At 40.2% G+C, this 14,497-nt stretch overlaps 1 protein-coding gene across 1 annotated transcript in view; it reads right to left on the bottom strand.

The window, feature by feature from the left end:
• The window catches only part of crtam (cytotoxic and regulatory T cell molecule), a 40,830-nt gene that overhangs the window by 11,832 nt on the left and 14,501 nt on the right, over positions 1-14,497 (bottom strand). The window contains exons 4-10 of the mRNA XM_080214745.1: positions 13,913-14,053; positions 11,725-11,886; positions 10,705-10,749; positions 9,277-9,375; positions 4,912-4,960; positions 3,506-3,597; positions 3,372-3,422 (exon numbers count right to left, since the gene is read on the bottom strand). Coding sequence (XP_080070871.1) covers positions 3,372-3,422; positions 3,506-3,597; positions 4,912-4,960; positions 9,277-9,375; positions 10,705-10,749; positions 11,725-11,886; positions 13,913-14,053 — 639 coding nt within the window. The remainder of the gene's footprint in view (positions 1-3,371; positions 3,423-3,505; positions 3,598-4,911; positions 4,961-9,276; positions 9,376-10,704; positions 10,750-11,724; positions 11,887-13,912; positions 14,054-14,497) is intronic.

The raw sequence follows: 14,497 nt of genomic DNA, 5'->3' as shown, positions 1-14,497 counted from the left end.
ACCATCCACCAGGTACAAGGTACGTACTCTTGCAACTCGGCCAACGTTGTCTACCTGATATGCTGCAGGAAAGGATGTTCCGAGGCATGGTACATTAGAGGGCCCATGCAGATACTATGACAATGGATGAACAAACACCGCTTGACAATCACCAGGCAAGAGTGTTCTCTTTCTGTTGGGGAACACTTCAGTGGTCACGGGCATTTGGCATCTGAGCTTCGGGTAAGCGTTCTCCAAGGCGGCCTTCACGACATGACAACGCAGAGTCATTGAGCAGAGACTGATAGCCAAGTTCCGCACACATGAGGATGGCCTCAACCGGGATCTTGGGTTCATGTCACACTATCTGTACCCCCACGACTTGCCTAGGCTTGCAAAATCTCACTGTCCTGTCTGGAGACAATACACGTCTCTGTAACCTGTGCTTAACGCTCTTTCCACTCATATTGTCTGTATCTTTAAGACTTGATTACCTGTAAAGACTTGCATTCCAACCATTATTTTGTGAATTGAGTTAACTCCCACTTACCCGACAAAGTAGCAGTGCTCCAAAAGCTAGTGGCTTTTGCTACCAAATAAACCTGTTGGACTTTAACCTGGAGTTGTGAGACTTCTTACTAATGAACTGCAGGCATGAGTTCAAATCCCACCATTGCATTTGGAGATTTAAATTCAATTAGTTAAATAAATCTGAAATAAAAAGCCAATAATAGTAATGGTTACCATGAAACCACAAGATAGTGGTAACAATCCACCTGGTTCACTAGTGTCCTCGAGGGAAGGAAATCTGTCAACTTAGCAATCAGGAATGTGGTTGACTCTTATCTGCCCTTTGAAATAGTCAAGCAAACCACTCACAGCTGTAACAAATCGCTGCAAAACAAAACTCATAGATCGCAATGGTTCAAGAAGGCAGTTCACTGCCACCTGCTCCGAGGCGATTAGGGATGGGCCAGAAATTGTCAATGAAACCTATATCCTCTGACTGAATGAAGTTTGTTCTACATTCTAGAGTATGTTTTGTTTCTGATAGAACTCTAATTTAAAAAAAAATCTTTGTGCATAAAAACATTTTATTCCAGACCTGAATAAAAATTACATGCACAAATCTTGTGCTCCTTTTAATTGTTTTATAGACAAGGTGAATGACATGCCTGGTGTTAACACTGCCACTCTCAAGCTACCTGATTTCTATATGGCTGATGCCTTCATTTTCTTGTTCCAGTTTTTATTGAATGAACCAGTCAGGATTATCTGATAGCTGTATCACTTTAAGTGAACTTTCCACTGCAAGCAGAATTCAATCCACACAAATGCTTTATCATTAATGAGACTTGAGGATGCAATTTCAGATTACCACAACTGTCTTATTTTAAAATTATCAGGTGGTATCTTGTCACATTACATTGAAATGCTATTGTGAAATGGCATCAAGTCGGAGAATTTGGCTTCACACTTACTATTTCTCACATGATAACTGGCTTGCAGTCAAAAAGAGGTTGGAGTGCAGAGAACTGTCACCAGCTTGAGTACAAAGGAAAAATAGGCTGAACCACCAGAGATAGCTCTTGCACCACCTAGTGGCCACCTAGTGAGTAACCCTATAGAAACCTGGGGTGAGATTTAAAGGGCCCATTCGCTACGGGCGCAAATCCCGTTATGGCCACTCAATTTCATGAGAGGACCAAAATGGGATTTGCGCCAGCAAAATCTAATTTGAGATCTTCTTCACCCCCTGCTGGTGATGTAATCTGAATGTTAACCTGATTTACATGAATCGGGGAGACACAGTGGCACAGTGGTTAGCACTGCTGGCTCACAGCGTCAAGGGTCTGGGTTCAATTCCGGCCTCAGGTCACTGTCTGTGTGGAGTTTGCACGTTCTGCCTGTGCGTGGATTTCCTCAAGGTGCTCTGGTTTCCTCCCACACTCCAAAGATGTGTGGGTTATGTTGATTTGGCCATGCTAAATTTACCCTAGTGTTGGGGGGATTGTCAGGGTAAATATGTAGGGGATGGGAATAGGGCCTGGGTGGGACTGTGGTCAGTGCAGACTCGATGGGCCAAATAGCTTCCTTCTGTAGTGTGGGGATTCTGAGTGCTACGCATTTAACTAATTTTAAATATAATTAAATGGCATTATGTCGTATTGTCTGGCATATCCCCTTTCCTCACCATGGTGGCTTAGTGTCACGTTGATGTGATTCACTACTGGTTTTCAAAAACAATCAGTTGAGAGGATCATGCTGGAGTGTGCGGAGGTATCTGAAGCCCCGGGGGGTTTCACTGTACAATTTGCCCTTGCAATACGCACTAGCTGTGGCATAACCAGTGATGTACAAAAGTTTACAATAACTTGCCTGATTTTGAAATTTATAAATTATGCTTTTTAACAGTCTCACCAACGCATCCTACCATCTTGAACGATGTTATATGAGCCACCAGGTTCCACTTCATTCAACAAAGAAATGTTATTGGACTTATGTTTTCCTTGACAGCAGTGAGGAGTATTTATATTACAGCACTATAGGTAATGGAAGATGTGCAAGTTGCACTTCCTAATAGAGAGGGCCCCACCCATGGTGAACTGATAGTAATGGCAGCCCATGGATATCTATGAAAGTGCCACCAGATTGAGCTTTCTCATCCATTGCATTTTCATTGATATGACAGCTTGGTCCCTATGTTGCTGAAGAATCCAGCATGACTTTAAAAATGAAGGGAAGAGTAACACATGGAGGCTACTCTCTCCAGGAGGATTTTCACAGTAACTTCATTGCAGTGTTAATGTAAGCTTACTTGTGACAAATAAATCAACTTTATTTAATTAGACCAAGTAAAAGCATCCTTTGGTCTGTCTGTTCTTGAAAAATAGTGATAGTCTGAGACAAGTACACACAATAAAACAACAGTTCAATAGAAAAGGGTGAACATAATGGAATATAAATAACATATCAGGTACACATTTAAGTGGAGCTGAATACATGAGCAGATGTTAAACAAACCTATTGTTATCCACATACTAAAAGTAAAAGAGCATGCGATTTATAACAGTCAGAAATGCTGAGATTTTTCAGCATTTTCTCAAAGTGTCATGGAGAGAGGTTAGAGCCAATGGCCGGAATGTTATCACTATTCATGCCAGTGGGATAGTCCCACCCTGCTGCAGTGAATGGAGATTTGGTTGGGTTGCCAAATTGTCCGACCTTGCTGCAATGGGAGAGTGGCATGAATGGGCAGTAAGGTCACACCCAGTGTTTCGAGTCAGAACCCTTTGTCATTTGCATTAACATTTGTCTCCCTTTCCACAAATGAATGGCATTTTTTTTAAAATTGAGAGATAGCAGGCTTGCTTCACATGGTGATTACGTACCGTCTGATTCGGTGATGCTTTCAGTCAAATTGTGGGGATGGTTTGTATCAGCTGAAAGATGAGAAAATCAGGTCAAGACAGTTTCAAAGCAAAAGATAATTACATTTCTTTCTAAATAAAATATTTTCACTGACAGGTGGGTGAGTCTTTTGTAATCTGGAAGGTGCTTTGCTCTGGTATGGATATTTCTGTGTAGGATGTTGAGTTTAGATTGGATTCTGTCTCACTTTCTTTTGGTGGAGAGAAAATCAGGCATTAGAAGTGAATTAAAGGATGTTGCATTCTTCAAATAAATAACTTTATTCCATATAAACTTGTATCATCTATTGGCTTACTTATATGACTGGGATTTTTCAACCCAACCCCAGCTCCAGCAACAATACCCGCCGGTGTCAGAGTGTTTAGTAACAGTGAACAGTTAGCATTCAGCAAAAGGTAGCAGGGAATTCAAGCAAGAACCCATAACAAATTTTTAAAAATCTATTTTATAATATTAGAACAGTAACATTATCTTGCAAGGTCTTGTGGCACAGTAGGTAGTGTCCCTGTCTCTGTGTCAGAAGCTGTGGGTTCAAGTCCCACTCCAGGACTTGTTGGCCAAGGAAGGTGCATTCTTTAGTTGTAACATGGCTAAGCTGCAGCAACTTGTAAATTCCTCCAGCATGCACCAATAGCAGGTGGTATGATTGAATTAAATAAATTGGAGTCACTATCCATAGCTCCAAGTTATAACAACTAAGACATTATGTTGCCACAATAACTTGGACCCTTGGAGAGTAAATTTGTCCAGATGGCTGGAGAGCTGGTGTGGATTAGATTGGTGCCAATCCCCGTTTTGGCTGGGATGAATTTGGGACCTGTTCCCTTACCTTTTACCTGTGATGGAGGTTATGACACTGGATTGGACCTGCCTTCAGGCAGATTACTCAAGAAAAAGATTGTTGTTACAGAACATGTAGGTCTTCTTGAATTTAATTATATTAGATGTAAAACATGTTTTAGGTTGGGCATTCACTTCAGACCACAAATTAAATGGTATAATTTACAATAAATTCAGAAAGAGGAAGGTCATCAAAGATTGGAAAGCATTTCTAATGATTTTTAGAAGCCATATTTGATAGTTAGTTTCTGACAATATGTAAACGGGTGAATCATTTAGCTCTTTAAGCTGGTACTGCCAACTATTCAATGAGATCATGCCTGATAGGTGATCATACTCCAGGTGACATTTTGCAATGCTGAGTTTGATTTAAGACATCTGTAAGTTCTTCTCCAATTTCACAAACCAAACAATCCAGGCTTGGTAATATGCTTCCTCAGCATCACTGGATCAAAATCTCAGAACTCCTAACCTAAAAGTGCTGTACCCACACTACATTAATTGGACTAGTTCAAGAAATGGCAGTGGACAATTAGGGATGGAAAATGAATGCTGGTTTTGCTAGCAATGCCCACGTCCTATTAATAAAAACATTCTTGTATGGAAGTCTTTGAAAATTGGCTCTGTGCTTGATTTTGCTAACTGCTTCAAATTAATCACTTACCATTTGTAAACGGCTTAGGATCTTCTGTCAATCTGAAGAAGTCATCTGTTAAATTAGAAAATAAGTAAGTTTACACATTGTTTCAATAAATTTCTACTCTTTACATTTTGTATTACAAATCTACAAGTTAGACATAATAAATTCATTACTTTATGTTTCCTTTTGTGAGTATTTTCCAAAAGTATTTACATTTCTGATTTATTCAGGCATGTCTCCTTTTAAAAAGAACAAAGAACAGTGCAGCACAGGAACAGGCCCTTCGGCCCTCCAAGCTACGCCGATCGCTTTGTCCTGCCTAGACCAACCCATGTATCCTCTGTTCTCCGTCAGTTCATGTGTCTACATGTCATGTAAATTACATTTTTGTTGTTGGTCTGGATTCTGAGTGTTTTACTGTCATCAACTTATTGGTTTGGTTTCAATAAATTTGACTTGTCCAAGTACGTAAATATTATCAGCCCTAGTGTGACAAGAGTAAATGTTTAGACTGGACCAAATTTGATTTTGTGAATTGCATTTAACAACTGAGGTCAGAATTCTTGAACTTGTCTACATAAAACAATTTATTTCTTTATTGCTACATTTCTTATAACTGGTGTCACCAGATTTGTCCACCATTTACAGTGTACAGTAAGACCAATAAGTGAAGTAATTGACATACTTAAGAAAAACCTTGAAATCTCCATTTAGCAACTGTCTCTCCTAATTGTTAGTAATTGCAACCAGAATCTTATCTGGAAGATAATCACAATGTAATGAGGCGTCAATAGCTGAAATGGTTGGAGACTTGATTTTACCTGAAGTTAGTAGAGTGTTTTAAATTGGTAAATACAAAGTAAGTATTTATTTAATTGCCCTAAATATTCCAATGTGTTTGGTACAGAGAATTAGATAGAATTGTATAGATACCATTCGTCTCCTTGGGTCTATGCCAGTGTTTATGCTTCATAAGAGCCTCCGTCTACCTTACTTCATTTCATTCTATCGGCATATCCTCTGTTTCTTTCCCATTTATGTAACTAAGTAGCTCTTGGTAGCAGGTTGCAGATTCTTAGCACTCTGTGGCAAAGAAGCTTATTATTAAATGCATTAATTACTTTATGGCCCTGTGGTTTGGATTCTTCCATGTTATAAGTCGGATCTTTTTAGTTGATTGTTGTGAATGGCTAGCACCCATAAATGTGATTTTTTTTATTGAAACAAGGAAAACACTCACAATTGGAATCTTGGGTGCTGTTCTCCACCATGCCAGTTTCAGGTTGCTCAATGTCAGTTGTTGACTCTGGGATGAAAGTTGTGGCAATGTCTGGTCATAAAACAATTGAGTAAAGGTTGAAGTAAACAAGAAGAATAAAGTAGCATCATTCATTGGTTATTGAAAACAGTACTGTGGTTGCTGCTAGCACAATGAGTTGCTGATCAAGTTTACTGTTTGATTTGATTTGATTTATTGTTGTTCATGCATTAGTATACAGTGAAAAGTATTGTTTATTGCATGCCATACAAACAACACATCCTTACATAGAGAAGGAAAGGAGAGGGTGCAGAATGTAGTGTTATAGTCATAGCTAGATAATAAAGAAAAATCAACTTAATACAAGGTAGGTCCATTTAAAGGTCTGATGGCTCCAGGAAGAATTGAAGTATTGTTACAGAGTTTAAAAGTTAAAGTAGAGTTTTAAAGCATAGAATGAGAGTAAAAGATAGAATTAGAGGGTATGCTGGGCACAGCTTGCAAGAAGTCGCCACACTCTGGTACCATCTTGGACATTAATAATGTCACACAGAAGTGTTTGGATCTTGATTCCTGCAATTGCACAACCTGATTCTGGAAGCTAAGTGAAGTGGGATAAAAAGGAGGATAGTGATCAGAAAGAAAATCAAAACAACAGGTCTAACTGTTTCACCCTGAAACACCTCCCAATGGCATATTAAGAACGTCAGTGATAGAAGGCTTCCACAGATTGTCTGTCACTCTCATCGTGGAATGATGGAAGGATCTCAAGGCTTTGAGGTAAAGAAAGATCTTAAATAGATTTAATTTTTTTAAAAAGTGAAAATGTTAATATGCATCCTGGAGAATATTGGTAATGAATAGGCAGAATATGGGTAATTCCTTCTGTTGCTACTGTGACAGTGTTGATTAACTCTGTTTAACCACTAGGTGGAGCATTTTAGGTGAAAGGATAGTTTCAGCACAAGAAAATATAGCTTAAGTGGGCTGAAAAATAATCACGTGGCTGGTGGACGTAGGACTACCTTTTCTGCCCGTCAATCCCTTGCAGCCAATATTCAATCCAGAATAGGGTGAATGCTATAGAAATGAGAGTACAGGGCATATTAACTCTGTACCCACACATCTGTAAGTAGTCTCACAACACCAGGTTAAAATCCAACAGGTTTATTTGGTAGCACAAACCACCAACTTAACAGCTGATTACCTGTAAAGACTCACATTCCAACCATTATTTTGTAAATTGAATTTGTGTCTTTATATGCCCTGTTTGTGAACAGAACGCTCACTTACCTGATGAAGGAGCAGCGCTCCGAAAGCTAGTGGCTTGTCCTACCAAATAAACCTGTTGGGACTTTAACCTAGTGTTGTGAGGTTTCTCACTGTGTCTACCCCAGTTCAACGCGACATTTCCACATCATGCCCACACATCTGCACAGGGATATTTGCAATTCGCTCACATTGACAGAATGGTGGAAAAAATGTTATTTTTTAAAAAAGTTATTTGGATAATTCACTTGCTCCAAAGGAATTGTCTACACCAGAGCATATGTTGTGAATATATGAAGGCTGAAGAGTCAAATATACTAAGCTCTCAAATGGTAGAGGTGATGCTTTTCAATGTCCCGCATCATTTTTAGGGATGTACAAATGTCTGAGGAGAAGTGACAATATGAAATTACAGACTGAATCTGACCTCCCATTGCTTTTCTTGAGCATCAATAGTATCAAATTTCTTTTTCCTCAACCATTAGGTGGAATATTTGAGGTTAATGTCTCAATTCAGAAAATATAATGACTAAGAGAAACTACAATCTCGTGGGAGCTGAAAACCAGAATAGATTTTGCCATTCTCTCGTTCTCTGAACTAAAAAGGTGACAATCAACAGGTTTTGCTGCCATGATGGAGCATTTTTCAGTAATTAAACAAAGTATTGTTTTCTGCACTATTTCTAACAATGGCCAAAATCTCCCTGTGTTGCATTTGTTCCCTCTGAGTGCTCTGATTTCCTCTCACACTCCAAAGGTGTGCAGGTTAGGTGGGTGACTGACCATGCTAAATTGCCCTTTAGTATCCCAATTTGTGTAGGTTAGATGGATTAGCCATGGTAAATATGTGGGGTTATGGGGATAGGCTAGTGGAGAGGACCTGGGTAATCATAGAATCCTACATTGCAGAAGTAGACCATTTAGCCTATCGAGTCTGAACTGACCACAATCCCACCCAGACCCTACCCCCATAACCCCATGCATTTACCCTAGCTATTCTGCCTAACATTAAAGGGCAATTTAGCATGGCCAAAACCCCTAATCTGCATATCTTTGGACTGTGAGAGGAAACCGGAGCACACGGAGGAAACCCACACAGACTTGGGAAGAACGTGCAGACTCCATACAGACAGTGACCCAAACTGGGAATTGAATCTGGGTCCCTGGAACTGAGGCAGCAGTGCCAACCACTGTGCCACTGTGCTGCCCCAAGATACTCAGTCAGAGAGTTGGTGCAGACTTGATGGACTGAGTGGCCTCCTTCTACACTGTAAGGGTTCTAGGATGTTCCATACTTGTTTGCAGTTGGGATTTTCTGGTGCTGCTGAAAGTGAAAGGAGTTTTGGTTAAAATGCTACATTTTCCCTTCTTGCTCACAACTGCCAATGGACCAGACCAGAGAATTCCACTCACTGATTTTGGTAGGAAATAACTGAATTTCACATCATTGTACCCCCACTTTCTCTTCTGGTGTAATATGGTGAAAAGTGTCTGTATACATTCACTATCTGTCATTTAAAATGAGACAACGAATTACCATCTATCACTGGTAAAATCAATAGCAAAAGAAAAATACTTGCATGGTCACTTAAAGCAAATAATTTCTGTCTCTTTTTGTTCACATACTTTTTTGTGAATTTTGTGCCCAAAAGTGACGTAGAATGAAGTTGAGAAATGGGACACTTCCCACTATCAGTATCAAACATTTTGAGGTCAGACAGAGAAGTTAGATGGAAGTGACATTTGTCGGATTAATCATGCCAAGAATGGAGTGGATTGTGCTGTCGGCACTATATGCACCAGGAACCAAAGCAAATTTAAGCAAATGTATTCTGCTTTTACAAATCTGTAAACTCACAGTTGGCTGTGGGAACATCTTCTGTGCTGTTTTCCTGAGTGATTAATCCAAATAATTCACTGGAGCTTGCTGATTCTGGCATGGAAGTTGTGTTCATTTCTGATCATGAAAGCAAAATAGTTAATTAGGTAATTAATATTTAGTTGCCCGTTGCTAATTTTAGATGTAAACAGAAAATAAAGCCTGCAGAAACAAAATAATACAATATGCTATTTCTTTAACTCAAACTGTTCAGAAAACAATAATTAAACTGTTGGGGTGACAGAATGTCCTGTATATGGACATCCTGCTGGCCCTTTAAACCAACAGATGCACAGTAGGTTTGAACTTTGACCTGCCAATGGGATAGGCTCATTTAAATATTTGCAGTAGTTGCTCACACCTATCGAAGGGCAGCTGAAGTCTTTATTTCTCAAGGGATGGAGGTACATCAGCTAGGAATGATTTTTTTTCATTCAAGGAACCTTTTAAAACCCACAATAGGATTTATATCTGCCCTCTTTTAAGATTGGATAGCCCAGTAGTTAGGATATAGTACTAGCAGGTCAATGGTTGTGAGTTCAGATTGCACCTTGATCAGTTATGAAATGAATTCAGTGCCCTTGAGAAATGGAAGCAGTTGGATGGTTGTAAAAACTCAATGGGTTCACTATAGTCCTTATCTGGGCTAACCTAATCTGACTTCAATCCTGTAACTACACTGTTGTTTCTTCTTCCATGCCTAGTGAGGAACACATTTCTTGTTGCTTTAAGTGTCACAGTCTATGCTTTGGGTCTTTCTGTAACAGAGGTCCTTGTTTTTGTAGGCAAGCCGTTAGCCTGATTCATATCATCTGACCAAGAAAACTAACTCAATCTGATGGTGGACATTGTCACTTCAGCCCCATTTTATGCCAGTACACTGCTGGATGTCAACTCAATATTCAGAGATGAAACCCCCCCATTTCTGTTCACTGCACTTTTCTGAATGGTCCTTAAACCAATCTCACTCCTACCTCTCCCACCACCATCTGGGTCCAGTTATCTTTGGCATGTTCTGATGTGTACTTGGTCTTAGTCATCAGATCCCATGAACTCATTTAGTATTTTTAAAAAAGTAATATTGCCAACTTCTCCCCCCTGCTCACCAGAACATGAATTAAAGACATTTTTTTGTAAGTCTGTGTGGGTTTTGCAAGGATTGCAACATGGGAGTGGGTTGTCTCACTTGACATTTCCCCTGCGTCACTCTTTGAGCCTGTGCTGCTGAGTGACTGAGCTCAGAGTGGGCTAGATGCAGTAAGGAGGACTGCAAACATATATATTTTCAATCTGCACCCACGTTACCACATGTGGTGGCAATGGGGGAGATTGTGCGTGCAAATCAGCCACATTGAAGGGTGGGGGATGGTGGGGAAATTCGTCATTCAGTTTGAAACAAAAACTCACCATTTACAGTTTGAGTGTATGATTCTGTTTGTCCAAAGGAATTGTCTGTTATAAACAAAAAACATTAATAGTATACAGGTTATAGAGATAAAATATTGATTGCTTTTTAAAAAGTTATATTTGGTAAATATTTCACAAGTGACGGAGCCGATGATTTCATTGCTGTTGGTCTCTGACATTTGAAACATGTCTTTGAATTTCACAGTGTTTTTGCTAATTGCACACATTATACATGCTGATGTATATGCTGCTGTGAGAGAAGAGAGGTTAACACAGCTTGAAACAGCATGCAGAATGAATCCAGTCTCTCACTAAATCCCTCACTAGTAAAAGATACAAAACTCTGAGGTCATGTACCAAGTGACTCAAGAACAGCTTCTTCCCTGGTGCCATCAGACTTTTGAAAGAACCTATCTTGCATTAAGTTGATCTTTCTCTACACCCTAGCTGTGATTGTAACACTACATTCTGCACTCCCTTGTTTCCTTCTCTATGAATGGTATGCTTTGTATAGCATGCAAGAAACAATATTTTTCACTGTATGCTAATACATGTGACAATAGTACATCAAATCAAATCAAATAATTTTTTTCTGTATATATTCAATTGAATCCAATCAAAGTCCACTTCAGCAAGTGAGACATTCCAGATCCAAGCTGACAAGAGACTTCCCACTTCCTGTCTTGGGCTTGATCTACATAATCCAAGCAGATTGGAGCAGGCATTGCACCTTCTCCAAGGCTTTGACCTTATTTATATCTTAGCCAAAAGGCCTAGATGCCGTTTCAAATCAAATAATTGTTGTGCTTACTCTGCATCAACAGGTAAAAATCACTAACATTTTACACACATACACGCACATACACACACATGCACACACACAGACACATGCGCGCACACACATACACACACACGCACATACACACACATGCACATACACAGACGCATGCGCGTGCACACACACACAGATATAAATCTAGGCACATTTAACATAATTATGATGGTGAAGATTCTACTCACAGCTGTCATCAAACTTGTGGGTTGCTCTAAGAACCTTGCCCATTAGACCTTCGTGACGAACCAAACAGTCAATTCTGGATTCCTGGTCATGTGCTTTGATTTTCAACATGCTGATTGCTGTAAACTTGGGCCCTTTGTTTTCTGGAACATATTTTGTGTGTCCTATGTTTTAAAAGAAAAGGTTTACTGAGAGTTATTAAGATGGTGTCTAACTGTTAAATACTGCAACTAGATTCTACTCATTTGCAGCACTTGTTCTGGACCTATAGCACCCTCTGCTGTAATGTTCTTTTTTTATCAACAGGAATTTGTGACTAACATCAGTTGGAAACTGAAAGTCACACACACGCAGAGACATAAATCAACAGAAGCTTTTAAAGTTCACACATATGTTTCCAAGTAATCATAAATAGGCCTGCACAAAGAATATGGGCTGGATTTTATGAACCCTTGCTTGGTGTTTTTGGCTGGGGGTAGGGGTAAAATATGCCTAAACCACTACCTGTCCAACTACCACCAATTATATCCAAAATACACTGGGTTGGCACAGAAATTAGCAGCTCCCCTCCCTCTGTCCTTTTTAAATACATAATTAACATGCAATGGAGCTAGTCAACAAGGCAAGTGACCTGAATAAGATGCTGCCCACACCATAAAGTTGTTGGTATGGTCAGGGGAGTGAGATTCCAAAGCCATTTTTGCATAGAAAATGTAGGAAGGGACAGGGTGCATCTTTTGGGGAGGAGTGTTCCGGCGGTACAGCGCAATATTATTCCACTCATTGTTTCTTCCTGCCCGGCCTTGACCCTAGTTAGACCCCTGGATTCTGCTGAAGGGTCGTCCAGCCTCGTTAGGGGGGAATTTTCCAGCTGTTCATGCTGGCGGGACTTTCTGGTCCCACTGCAGTGAACGGAGATTTGGCTGAATGCCAAATTCTCCCCCCTCACTGGCAGCGACAGCGGGGTGTGAACTGCCAGAAAATGCCATCACTGTTCTCTCTCCCCAAGTGCTGTCAGACCTGCCGAGATTTTCCAGCATTTTCTGTTTTGTTTCAGATTCCAGCAACTGCAGTAATTTGCTTGTATCCCTGATTCCTTACCACTCTAAAAGCCCAAGACTTATCTTAGTCTGGAATCCGTCGATACTCGCTGTGGGCCTTCTTGCAGACTCAGTAGCACCTACTAGTGAGCTGTAGTGCTGCTGGAGCAACCAGCCCATCAGATTGGCCGGCAGTTGTCAAGAGCAAGACTTCCTCCCACTCACCGTCTTGACTATCAATCAGTGCAGCTCCAACCTTCCTTCTGGGATGGGGGTTTGTTTGCTCAATTACCCTCATCCCACCTTCACCTCCACCTCCCCTTTTCCCCCCATAAAATTCGGCCCACATCATTTAAGCTATTTGAAAACATATTTATTCTAACAACTGAGGTTGAGCTACCAACCTGGACCTAGTACACTCTTTTCCCTGAATCAGAAGATTGTGGATAAAGATTTTTCATTAGTGTCACAGGTAAGCTTACTGCAATGAAGTTACTGTGAAAATCCCCTAATCGCCACACTCCGGTGCCTGTTCGGGTATACTGAGGTAGACGTTAGCATGCCCAGTGCACATAACCAGCATATTTTTTGGACTGTGGGAGGAAACCCAGAGCACCAAGGGGGAACCCACGCAGACACAGGAGAACATGCAGACTGCACACAGTCCATGACCAAAGTCGGAAATGGAACCTAGTTCTCTAGCGCTGTGAGGCAGCAGTGCTAACCACTGTGCCACCATGTCACCCATGCCAACTATCAGGGAATATTGAGCAGCCTTCGTTTACATAAAAAAAGATTTAAGGGGAAATCTGGTAGAAGTCTTTAAAATTGTGCTGGGGCAGATGTGGAAAAACTACTTCCACCTGTTTTCTTCCAGATGCCGAGTGGCCCATTTTAACTTTATTTCTGATTTTATTTCAGACATCCTGCATTTTTAAAAATTTGACTTAGTTCATGGATAACAGCTTAAATTGTGGCATACTGATTAAGACACAGAATATACAGCTAAGATGGAGCCTGCCACCTCATCATTGCACCGCTGATGGGAAGACGATTTGTGTAAATGCGATAGGATTGAAAGGAAAAGTGAGTACACAGAAATAAAAACAAATATATAATAAAAGGGATTTCGATTCCTAAAGCTCCTTACCATGTAACTCCAATCTGTTATTTAAGAGCCAGGTTATTTGGGGCTTTGGCTTGCTTCCCTTGGTGATACAACTGATTACTTTTTTCTCTCTTCCATTCTGAAAATGCGTGGTGATGTTCAGGACAGGAGGAGATGGTGGTGCTAGGGAAATAAAAAAAAGGTTTGCAACTGCTTTAAAATGCTGCATGAAAGAAAAAAAACTTGCAAAATGGTTAATGTTTTCCTCAAAACTGGCTTTTATTTTGTTTATATATCCAATTCAATCCAATCAAAATCCAATTCAGAGTCTCAATAAGTTGAGACATTCCCGATCCAAGCTGACAAGACAGGCCTCTCACCTCCTGTCTTGGGCTTGGTCTATATGATCCAAGCTGATTGGTGTAGGCATTGCACCCCATCCAAGGCTTGATCTCATTTGCATCTTAGCCAAAAGACTGAGATGCCGCTTTTAAAAATTGCTTCAAAAGAAGCCACAATGTAACCTTATGACTTCAACCAAGTCATGTTGGTACTATACCTGATCTTAGCCAAAAGGCTGAGAAGTGAAACTGGCTTTTATTTCTTTCAATCAAAGGACAAAATAAT

This window comes from Carcharhinus amblyrhynchos, chromosome 29 (genome assembly GCF_965287045.1).
Source record: "Carcharhinus amblyrhynchos chromosome 29, sCarAmb.v2.hapA, whole genome shotgun sequence".
Lineage (NCBI taxonomy): Eukaryota > Metazoa > Chordata > Chondrichthyes > Carcharhiniformes > Carcharhinidae > Carcharhinus > Carcharhinus amblyrhynchos.
Note: the sequence above shows the minus strand (reverse complement) of the source record. Positions and strands in the feature narration are given on the sequence as shown.